This window comes from Myotis daubentonii, chromosome 4, assembly GCF_963259705.1.
Source record: "Myotis daubentonii chromosome 4, mMyoDau2.1, whole genome shotgun sequence".
NCBI classification, from domain to species: domain Eukaryota; kingdom Metazoa; phylum Chordata; class Mammalia; order Chiroptera; family Vespertilionidae; genus Myotis; species Myotis daubentonii.
The window spans coordinates 91565358-91577144 of NC_081843.1; the positions used below are offsets into that span (position 1 = coordinate 91565358).

Genomic DNA, 11787 nt, shown 5'->3' on the forward strand with positions numbered 1-11787 from the left:
ATTTTGTGGGCAAGTCCAGATTTAGGGTTCTTTAAGAGCAAAGGGCGGACTCATCATGTCCTCCCAGTACAAGGGGCATTATTTAGGGTGTTTCTAGGTGTTAAGCTGGGGGAGACCTGTCACAGAATATTCACATGTAAGTTGGTCCTGTTTTTTGTTGATACCGTCTATTGGGGTTCTCAAACTCCACAGAAGATTCTCTCTGAGGACCTGGTCCAGGGGAGGAAGGGACTTTCAGTGGAGTCTCGGTGACTCTTATTTCCCTACGCTTACAATTTTGTCATCTGCTCTCTGTACCTGTAGTGATACGTATAAAATCCCCAAAATTTGCATTTATCTTTGGTGGCAGGAAACGTGTATTGTACTTTTTATTGTTGGGCCAGCAAGGTGCCTTTTGATGCCAGTACATTTAAGGACCCTCTCCTGTACAAGTCAGCCCAGCTTTCTTGTTCCTTATATTTCTTAGTATTTTGATCTCTTTCCTCCTCCTCAAAAGTGTTACCAAATGAGGCTGCTCTTCCCTACTTCTCTGTGTTCACACAAATACTCCCGCCTTTTTATTTGCGTTTTTTTAGGCTAATAGAGGGCTTGGGGTAACATTCAGAACACGTGCAGGGAAGTCATATGAAGTCTTGGGAAACTCTCAATCATAGTAAAGTGTATTTCTTTTTATGGATTTCCAACTACCTTTTAAAACTTTTATATATCATTTATTACACCTTATTAATAAAAGCCTAATATGCTAACTGTCCTGTCAGCCGTTCAACCAATCAAAGCGGAATATGTTAATGATATGCTAAGGCCACTCAACCGCTCGCTATGACATGCACTGACCACCAAGGGGCAAACAGTTGACCGGTCGACCAGTCGCTAGGATGTGCACTAACCACCAGGGGGCAGATGCTTTGACCAGTAGGTTAGCTTGTTGCTAGGGTCCAGCTGATCAGAACTGAGCGAGATGGGCCAGACATGCCCTGGAGCCCTCCCGCGGTCCCTCCCCAGCTGTCCACCTCCCATATCCCTCCACAGCCCTGATCATGCACCGGTGGGGTCCCTCGGCCTGGCCTGTGCCCTCTTGCAATCCAGAAGCCCTCGGGGGATGTCAGAGAGCCAGTTTCGGCCCAACCCTGGAACGACTGGTTGGTATGATGCACACTGACCACAAGGGGTCAAACGCTCAACGCAGGAGCTGCCCCCTGGTGATCAGTGTGCTCCCACAGGGGAAGTGCTGCTCAGCCAGAAGCTGGGCTCATGGCTGGTGAGTGCAGCTGTGCTGTCGGGAGCCTCTCCCACCTTCTCAGTAGCACTGAGGATGTCCAACTGACTGCTTAGGCCTGCTCCTCACAGAAGAAGGCACAGGTCGGGCTGAGGGACACCAACCCCCACCCCTCCCCCACCCCAACCCCCCAGTGCACAAATTTTGTGCACCGGGTCTCTAGTAGTTATATAAAAAATTTGAGCCCTGTATGAAACCTTTTTATATTTCTTAAAACTAAGCCATTTTAGAAAGGTCTTTCCAAATGTTTGCTAAGTAACTATAACAAATATGACATTGAAAATTTTTACTATTACCAATATGACTTTGAAAGTTATTACAAAGATAAAATTGAAAAATTCCAAAGCTTGTTAGCACATGATTAGATATTCAAATACTGATTTCTTAACCTTCTTTAAGAGTGCCTATGTATCTTGAAACCACTATGTTTCTGGATAACCTGATATGAAGTGCCTATCCCACCCTCCCCTTTGTTTTGTTTCTTTTACTATCATGTAAATATAAGAAGGAAAAATATTTTAAGCCTCAGTAGTTCCCATAATTTGTAAAATAGTGGTCTTTAATCTTTCTGGGGTCATGATCTTACTTCAAATCTGAAAACTCTGAACACTCCCCTCAGAAAGCTGCACACATACACTCAGAAAATTTAATGGGTTCCTTGACCCTTACCTGCACTCATGGACCCTATTCTGTAACATCCTTTAGTTTTAGAAATCAGCCCTTAGGTAGAAATACTGATTTCAGATTGAGAAAATACAGTAAATCTGGTTTACTTTAGGAATTGGAGAAAAGTATTCAATAGTATTTTATTGTTTCTTTTTTTTTCCTTTCAATAGTATTTTACATTGTGCATTTACATGTGCTTAAAATATTATTTAAAACTAAAACTTTTTTTAATATATTTTTATTGATTTCAGAGAGGAAGGGAGAGAGAGAGAGAGAGAGAGAGAGAAACATCAATGATGAGAGAGAATCACTGACCGGCTGCCTTTCACAGTCCTCCACTGGGGATCAAGCCCACAACTCGGGCATGTGCCCTTGACCGGAATTGAACCTGGGACCCTTCAGTCCTCAGGCTGATGCTCTATCCACTGAACCAAACTGGCTAGGGCTAAAACAAATTATTTTTAATATTCTAAATAAAATAAAAATCAAATGAGAACTTGAATTTTTTTATCCCTTATGTAGCATTTATTTTCAGTAGCTGTGAATTAATGATTGCTTATTTTTCTTTTTTTCTAGAACACCTTCCTAAGCTCCAGCCCAGACCATATTCATGTGCAAGGTACTGATATTTATTAACATGATATATAGTATCTTCCTCCCAAAATGTTATGGAAGTCCAACTTCCAAATCCTTCGCATTTATTCAGTGAAATCTTACCCGATTGTGGTGACAATAGCAGGCATAACGAGGCGTGAAGCTGACCAGTGTCAAGTCTCCCATCCTCCCCGAGGTCACAGAGTAGGGGCTCTTCAGTGGGGCCATGCTCCCACTTCTCTAGGTCCTCCTCCTGCCACCGTTGTTGTGTGCCCAGTGGCCTTCATGGTTCAGTGGATAAGGGTGGGGAGGAGCGTGAAAAGTGTATGATTCTTATCTAGTCTTGAAGGCAAACAGGTTATTAGAAACTTCCCAGAATGTTATCACAAAATGTGGGGGTGGGGGAGGCTTTTAAGTAGCAACAGAATTCTTCTCTCTGAGGAGTCAGAAGGTACATTCGCGCTCAAGGGAATACAGGGAGGAGCAAAAGTAGGTTTACAGTTGTTCATACGGAAATAATACAATAACTTATCAGTAATAACACAAAAATAATTCTGTTTCTTGTACTCACAACTAAACCTACTTTGCCCCTCCCTGTGTTCTCACTGCAATAAAAAAAGCTTAGGCTCTAACCGGTTTGGCTCAGTGGGTAGAGTGTCGGCCTGAGGACTGAAGGGTCCCAGGTTCAATTCCGGTCAAGGGCGTGTACCTTGGTTGTGGGCACATCCCCAGTAGCGGGTATGCAGGAGGCAGCTGATGGAAGTTTCTCTCTCATCAATGTTTCTAACTCTCTATCCCTCTGCCTTCCTCTCTGTAAAAAATCAATAAAATATATTTTTTAAAAAAAAACAACTTAGTTTGGCCTGAATGTTTTAGTCTTAACAGTGTTTAAAAATGTGTGTGTCTTTGCAGCTCAAGTCTGTCTCACCCAGGGAAGCTTCACTTTGTTTTCAACATCGTGGAGTTTCTGTCCAACACCACACCCGTGGTTCTGCGGCGAGGCGTGTGCACAGGCTGGCTGGCCACGTTGGTTGAATCAGTTCTTCAGCCGAACAGGCATGCATCCCATGCAGACGGCGGGAAAGCCGTCACTCCACAGGTGCTAGGAGTGTGACATGTCGTCTCCCTGCATTATCCATTAGATTATGCCATACTTGAATTTTTAAATCGCTGTTGGAAAACATTGCTTTCACTCCCTGTTAAGTGGTCCATGCATTTCATAAATGTGTAAGCATGAATTTTATATGATACAGTCTTTCTCTTTCCTTGTCATATTCATAGAAGACTTCTGTGAATATTCTTGGTAGATTGGCACAGGATGAGTCAGGTGAATATTAAAAACAGCCTCATTTTATGTTTAGGCTGTATCCTGTGTCCCAGATAATTCCTTTTAGGAATAATAATTCCTAAAATAATTCCTCAATTGACAGAGACTGATTTTATGTCCTTCAGTCTGGGTGGTAGGAGTTTCACTTGCCCCTGCCCCTACCTTTTTGTCAGCCGTGGTGTGTAGATTTGGAATTAGTGCTGTTAGTGAGGAAACTGTGGAGGATCACTTTTAAAACCCATAGAGGAAAATTTTATTTGATTTATTAGAAACAAACTGGACATATTTCTATCTAGATGTAGTGACATCTTTTATATTTTGATATAGCACTCAGCAGAATCTCATTCAAGACCACATGCATAGGCAGCAATTTAAAGTTGTCCCTCCAAGTCCATAAGGAAGACTGAAATTTAAAAAACAAAACAAAAAAACTTCAGGCTTTATTGTAAAGTCTTCTTTCTCCATGGCATTGAAGAAATGGCTGTGTCATTTGTAGCATTATCTTATGACTGGTGGTTACTACGTTATTGGAGTTGAAAAGGTCACAGACAGCCCTTAGGGAATTAAGACCTCTGGTATATACTTGATAGTGCCTACAAGAAGCCTGCTGGTTGAAATTGCCCTTTAACTTAGTATTTTCTCAGTCTGCTGCCTGAAACAGAAGTGCTTTACTCATGTGTGTCTGTCTATCTGTCTGTCTCCATCTGTTCCTCTCCTCCCCCCTCCAAACTCCTATATTTATTATGTCACAACAAAATATTGAGAACCTGAGAAAATTCCTTTTTTGAAGAAAAATAGTACTAATGTCAAAGTATTATGTCACTTCATGATCATATAAAAAATAGCTGATAATCTCCAAAGAGTTAAAAAATAAAATATATCCATTATGTATCACAAACACTCATCAGGGGTGCCTTTCCCCTATTCTTTCTTTCCTCCTGCCCTTTTCCCCCTCTGTCTTTCCCTACTTTAAAAGATTTTTATTGACTACCCAGTATGCAGACGCCAGAGGTGCAAGTAGAAAGGATATAATTTAACACTAAGTTTCATGGTGCTTAGTATACCATATGCTATTAGGAAGTGTGGAGAATGTTAAGGGCATGACCCTCCCCCCGCTGGTAGGTGATACAACTGTTCACAGTTATTCCTGCCCACCCGCCCATTAATGTTTAACCTCTGCCATATCCGAGCAGGACCTGGTGGTGTGGTGTGACTTCTTCCCTCAGTCTTCCCTCTGACGTAAGGACAGGATTGTCCAGGCCTGCTCCTTGGGCAAGATCCCAAGTGAAAGAGATCCAGGTAGCAGAGCCTACCTGCAGCCTTTAAAGAGAGCCAGAGTGTGTGGTGCTATGGACCCTCTGAGACTTACTGCAGCAAGAGCCGGCTGCTGCTCTGGTCTCCTCGCAGCACCTAGAACATAGAGAGCAGGCTCTCACTAGCCATCCCTGCCATGCCCATCATGTCCGCCTTATTTTGTTTTGTGAGACTTAATGACTCATTCTAGGGATATGTGTTTGTTGATTGTCTTTTCCACCCACTAGAATGTGAGTCCCATGAAGATGGATTTGGTTTTGCTCCTTTCTCTGCCGGGGTCCAGCCCCAGCGGGTCCAGGGGTTCCCAAAGGCGTAGACGGAGTCGGCGAAGAAGGAATGACATGGAGACAGTGTTCAGTTGGTCAGCAGCCTAGCCAGGATCTCCAGCCAAGTTCTGGTCTTGATCTCCAGAGAGGTTCTGCTTCACATCTCCAGCCAGGTTCAGTCACCAGGTTCTAGTCAGGTTCTCTTGCCATGTTCTATAGTCAGGTTCAGTCCAGGATCTATTGCCATGTTCTCTCCAGTGAAGTTCTTCTGTCTCCAGGCTCCGTGTAGGTTCTGTCTTCTGAATTCTGTCTCATGAGTTCTGTGTCTTGCTGTCTAGTTACATCTGTATTTATACCAGTTGATTCAATCCTATCAATCTCTATTACAAAGGTTAGGGTGTTTCTTATCTCCATTCCAGGGAGTAAAGATTATGTAGCTTAAGCATGATTGTGCATAGTTAAAGTGATTAATTACCCGCCTGGCACTTAGTTGAGGGGTTTTATTCCCTCCCTAACTTCAGGGGAGTCAACCTTTCTCGGAGAGGTGACCTTGGTTAAAACACAGCGCCAAGAAGGTGAGCAAACATATTAAGAACCATATGCCATATATGCCAGGTCCCTTGAAACAGCAAGGATGGACCGGCTCCCGGCATTTCTCTATTCCTCATACTTTTCATACTGAGTACCTTCAATAAAATTGTTGAATGAATCAAATGAATAGACTCATTTGAGGGGTCTTCAAACTACGGCCTGCGGGCCACATGCAAATACAAATATTGTATTTGTTCCTGTTTTGTTTTTTTACTTCAAAATAAGATATGTGCAGTGTGCATAGGAATTTGTTCATAGTTTTTTTTTAAACTATAGTCCGGCCCTCCAACGGTCTGAGGGACAGTGAACTGGCCCCCTCTTTAAAAAGTTTGAGGACCCGTGGACTAAGGTGATATTAATTACAGTCTCATTCCAAAATGAGAACAATGATTTGACACAGCTCTGCCAATTCTTCTCTTAAAAAGTAAGTCCTGTCGATGAATTTCATATGATTTTCCTTGAATTCAAGGTTGAAATATATACAGTAAGCTTGGACTATAGAGTGGATTCCTATGTTTTTAACTCTTAGTGTTCACCCAGCATAACTTGGGCATGTGGCAAAGTGAACCTGGAAAGAACTGATTACCTTGTAAGCGCCCCAGCACATGATTTAGAAGAAAAATAGTGAAAAGATTTTATCTGTCTCCATCACTTATTCTTTTAGTTTTGCACAAACACTAGTAACATTGGACCCAGCATACCATAGCACAATCTCTAAATCTTCAGAGCAAGCTCTTACTTTCCCCTTTAGTTCCTTAATTTTCACTTAAAACTTTTCACCCCATCTTAATATTAATGTTGTGTGTGCAAACTTGAAGAGTCGTGTCTTCATTGTTTCTGCTTATCTCCAAAATGCATGTAATAGGTTGCATGCTAGGAAACAGATCTTATTCATGGAACTAGAAAAAGATTATATAAGTCATGTTCTACCTCAGAAATATCATGCCTATCATTTTTAAAATACCATAGATGTGGATGGAAAATAAAAATGTGTAAGACAGGCTTATTTCTCTGTAGTGACCAATATGTTTGTGGTTTCAGTAAGATGTAATGCTGCTGTTTAATTTTATGATGTTTCTTTTAGGGGAATTTGCACTTTCTCCTTTCTTTAGCAAATATCATGTCGGTTATAGGATTTGTCTAGGTTTTCTTTCATACTTATGACTGTTGGGTTACTGTTGCAGATATTCATCTCTCCTCGCACAGCAAACTCTTTCCACTTGCCAAATGACCCCTCCGTCCCCATCATCATGGTGGGTCCGGGAACTGGCGTAGCGCCCTTCATTGGTTTCCTGCAGCATAGGTAAGCGCTGTCTGGCTGGTGAGCACATGAGCACATGGATGCCGTGTGGTCCTGGGTGGGAATAGAACAGAGAGCATTTTTGTTTCTCCCTTGGTTTTTAGGATAGTATTGGATTTTGCTTATAAAGTTTTTATTTGAAAAATTTATAATCAAATGTGTGATAGCATAACAATTTGTCACCATGGGAAAAGTAAAGATGCTGTCTTCTGGAGATTCACTTTGTGCCGGAGCTTCCCTTCTCACTGCAGCACTTTCCTTTTCTCCCTGGGGGGCACTCGCTGCTGGAGACAGCGTTTCCAGCAGAGCTTCATGCTGTGATGCTGTGCAGGCTGTCCCATCTATTAAGTAGATAAAATTGGTGGTGACAGCACCAATTACACCAGAAGTTTCAAAGTTAAGCCTCAAACATCTATAATATTCAATGGATGATACTAATGGATATAATTTTTTCTGAGAACAGAATTGTTTGTTTGAAATAAAATAAATAAAATGTGTTTCTCTCCCCATGTGTAAAATAATAAACAGCTTTTATGTACTGTTCCCCAGATACGAGAGTAATGCAATTTGGACATAATCTGGACATAATCTTGCTGTCATTTTACTCTTTTACCTTAAGAAAGCGGAAGAGTGATGGCAGACACACTCGGCATGTCTCATTGGTGTGCCCGGCATTTCTGACGCTCCACAACAGAGCGTTCTTCCTTTCGAAGCCCTGTGCCGCTTTCCAGTGTATTAACTAAGTGTTCATTTTGTTCATACGATTGACATTAATATTGAATGTAGAAGTCAGTCTAAGTTTACAATGTGGTGGTTGCATTTTCCGTGTTACCAAGATGTCCTGTAGAGCTCCTAGGTGTCTACAGCTCAGAGACGCTGACTCATTGCAGTGTCTGCTGCAGGGCCGAGGTGCCCTGAGGAGAGTAAAATGTTAAAATGTTATTTCAGTGAGTGAACTTCCAGAGACTTCAAAGGTAGAGTTTACGGACAGTTCTGGGTTGGCTGGTGGAATTTCCTAGCCAAACAGAGAGATTGGTTGTATATACATATTCCTTAAGTTAAACATCTCACCTTTCTCTTTCACGTAGAGAGAAACTCCAAGAACAGCATCCAGACGGACACTATGGGGCGATGTGGTTGTTTTTTGGCTGTAGACATCAGGAGAGGGATTACTTATTCAGGTACTCTACAACTCTAGTATTGTCTGCCTCAACCACAGGGGTGCGATTCCCATTGCAGACTTTTCAACCTTAAATCACAAACCTTCCGGTGTATTTCAGAGAAGAGCTCAGACATTTCCATAAGCATGGAATCCTAACTCACCTGAAGGTTTCCTTCTCAAGAGACTCTCCTGCCGGGGAGGAGCAAGCCCCAGTGAAGTATGTGCAGGACAACATCCAGCTTCACAGCAAGCAGGTGGCAAGGCTCCTCCTTCATGAGAACGGTTACATTTACGTGTGTGGGTAAGCAGCCCTCATGCTCAGGTGCCAGGTAGGGGAGGCAGGCAGTGATATTTACTAAAGGAGCAAGGCACCAATCGGGTAATAACCCAGACACGGAGGGAGGAGAGATTAGATGCTTAAGTACAGGAAGAGAAATATAAGTTCTGAAATGACTTTAACATATATTTTACTGTAAGGGGCAGGTCAGATTCAGTTTCTGAAGTGCTAGTGTCCTGTCCAACACTTCTTTCATTTAACAAATATTCAAGTGCCTACTGAGTATTTGGCATTGTTCAGATGATGAGAGGTATGAAGATAAATGAGATACACTCCCTGCCACCAGACAGGGCATTCCCTGGGTGGGGAGCAGGTGACCAGATGCCTGCAATATAGCAAATGCTCTGCAGGGGACTGCAGGGCATTGGGGAGGGGGCACCTCACTCTTCCTGTAAATGAACAGAGCTGAGACACGTCAAAGCATTGAGAGAAGGGCCAGGCACATGGACGTTCTCAGTAAGTGGGTCTGCCAGTGCGTGTGGGTGGGTGGGTGGGTGGGTGGGTGGGTGGGTGGGTGGGTGGGTGTGTGTGTGCATAGTCACACACACACATATGAAGCCTTAGACCTGTAAAAAATCTTGCCCTTGGGATGCAAGTGCCACTCTGTGACTTGAGAATTGGGGAGGGAATGAGAGGTGAGCAGAAGCCAGATGGGAAGGTCCTTCGACACTTAAGGTTTGGGCCGCTCCCAGGACACGGACATTGAAGGAGAGGAGTGTCAGCTGTGACCAGTGCGTGTTAGAATGGTCACTGTGGGAAGGCCTGGTGTTGGGGGAGTGATGGGACTGGGGCTGGGAGACATCTGGGGACTCTTTCTGGAGAAATGGAGGACTAAAGTGTAGTGATAGGGGCGCCTTAGGTTCATGAATTAAGGAAGATTTGGTAAAAATTCCTGTGTTAAACATTGGTACTATTATTTCTTTTTTCTAGAGATGCTAAGAATATGGCCAGGGATGTAAATGATACCCTTGTGGAAATAATAAGCAAAGAGGTTGGAGTTGATAAACTGGAAGCAATGAAAACTTTGGCTACTTTAAAAGAAGAAAAACGCTATCTTCAGGATATATGGTCATAAAATCAGAAAATGAAGAAAGTTACGGGTTTTTTTTTTTGGCTGAAAGTACTAAAAGACAACTTCACTGAAGTTTGAGACTTTCGATTTTTAAAATTAAAAAAAAAAATTTAACTTTTCTTAGGGAGAGTGGGGAGTGGATCACTTAATAGAATAACTAACTTCCAGTTCAGTTTTCCTTATCCACCCCTAATCCTCCTTCCCTCTCCAAACCAGCCTGTGGCCTGTAGGCCCCCTGAGCTGAGGGGCAGCCCTCACTCCTCCCCAGCACCTCCCTCCTGGGGCCACTTCTACATCCTGGGGAACTTCAGAGAGACCTGACCAGATCGCAGGGAGCCTGTATCTGTGCATGTGGTGGTTTCCCAATGTGGGATGTGGGCACCAGAGTCCCCCAGGCAAATAGTTAAATCTGGGAACTCATGTTGCCAGTTTTATAAATAATGTAAAAATAACTTATCATTCTTATATGAAATGTACCATAAAGAGTATGTGTTAAAATGACACATGTATAGTATATCTGATTATGTTTCTATTACATTATCAAATGTTTATTTTCATTCCCAAAACTATATTTCTGATAACAAATGTTTTAAGGTAATGCTTATAGGGAATTTTTTGTGTGTGATCCTAGAAATGTAAAATATATTTTGAAATTCTACTCTGGCATATGATTTCTTTATCTCAGTTACTTTTTAACATCACTATTCCAGAATTTAGGAAAATTTGCATTCAATTTACAGATGTGAGCAAAAACATATAGTGAAGCTACAACCTCTTTTTCCTCCCTCCCACCCACCCCCCAATCTTTTTATTTCTCCTTTTGGCATGTTTTGTAGTTTTTCCACAGAATTTAACTTACCTCCATGATCACTCAAACTGTATCTTAGGCTTAAAATGTCTACTTAAATTAATGAAAAGGAAAGAAAAAAATGTTTAAATTTTACCATTTTCTTACCATGTTATATCTTCACTATGTTAAAATGCAGAAACTGGAATACAGAATGTCCTGTATATAACTGTCATTCCTTCCTTTTCACTGTTTTTGTTATTTAAAAAAAAAATGCTCTTTCTTCATTGTTTAACTTAGTATAGTGCCTCAGAATCTCCGTGGGTGATGGAGGTTGCTGAAGGGTATTTTCAGTATACTGTCAGATATTCATCAAAATTTGAAGAGGAATTGGTCAGGAAGATTTTGTTGCCTTTAACTTGCAGTTTGGCCACGTGGGTCACAGCATCCCTGGCGAAGCAGTCCGCCAGCTAGGAAAACAGAGAGATCACTCATGGTAGGCATGCGCCTTCCTGAGTCCTCCCATGGGCAGCGTGCGCTAGGACCTGTTTTGGGGACTGAAGATACAGCCAGTGTCATCACCACTCCATTTATTGCAAAGCAGACTGCCCAGCATCTTTAAAATCACATTAAATTGAAGAGAAAATGCATAATGGTACTTCTCTGTGTATGAATTATATGTTAATTTCTGAGCATTCACCCTTTTAAATTTCAATTTTCAGATACATATAACCAAAACTGATCTTTGTTCAAATATTGCCAAGGACAAGTGCAATACTCATTCACAGAAGGCATCTTTTATCCCTCCCCTCAAACCCCCTAACTTCACCCCCTACACACACACACACACACACACACACACACACACACACAATATATGAGGAACCTGGCTTAAAAGTGCTTGAAAACCTTGTGGGTCTTTATGGCTCAAATTCTATTCACAACACCACCACACTTGGGTCTGGGTTTTCTGAAAAGGCCATACACACTCCTCCACCTCCACATGCAAGAGGAGACCTATGGGGCTGTGTCGGGAGACAAGGCCTGTCCAGGAAGACAGAGGCTCTTGTCGCTTGTTCTATTACCCCGCAGGGG

General features: G+C 42.3%; 1 protein-coding gene across 6 annotated transcripts in view; it reads left to right on the forward strand.

The window, feature by feature from the left end:
* The window catches only part of MTRR (5-methyltetrahydrofolate-homocysteine methyltransferase reductase), a 33531-nt gene extending 22968 nt beyond the window's left edge, over positions 1-10563 (forward strand). For 5 of the 6 annotated variants that reach the window (XM_059694705.1, XM_059694699.1, XM_059694700.1 and 2 more), the window contains 6 exons: positions 2519-2561; positions 3449-3635; positions 7219-7337; positions 8423-8515; positions 8615-8797; positions 9764-10563. In XM_059694705.1, the coding sequence (XP_059550688.1) occupies positions 2519-2561; positions 3449-3635; positions 7219-7337; positions 8423-8515; positions 8615-8797; positions 9764-9908 (770 nt within the window). In that variant the 3' untranslated portion in view covers positions 9909-10563. Of the gene's footprint in view, positions 1-2518; positions 2562-3448; positions 3636-7218; positions 7338-8422; positions 8516-8573; positions 8798-9763 lie in introns of those variants that run through there. The other variant, XM_059694706.1, reaches the window with a different exon arrangement.
* The last annotated feature ends 1224 nt before the right edge of the window (positions 10564-11787 follow it).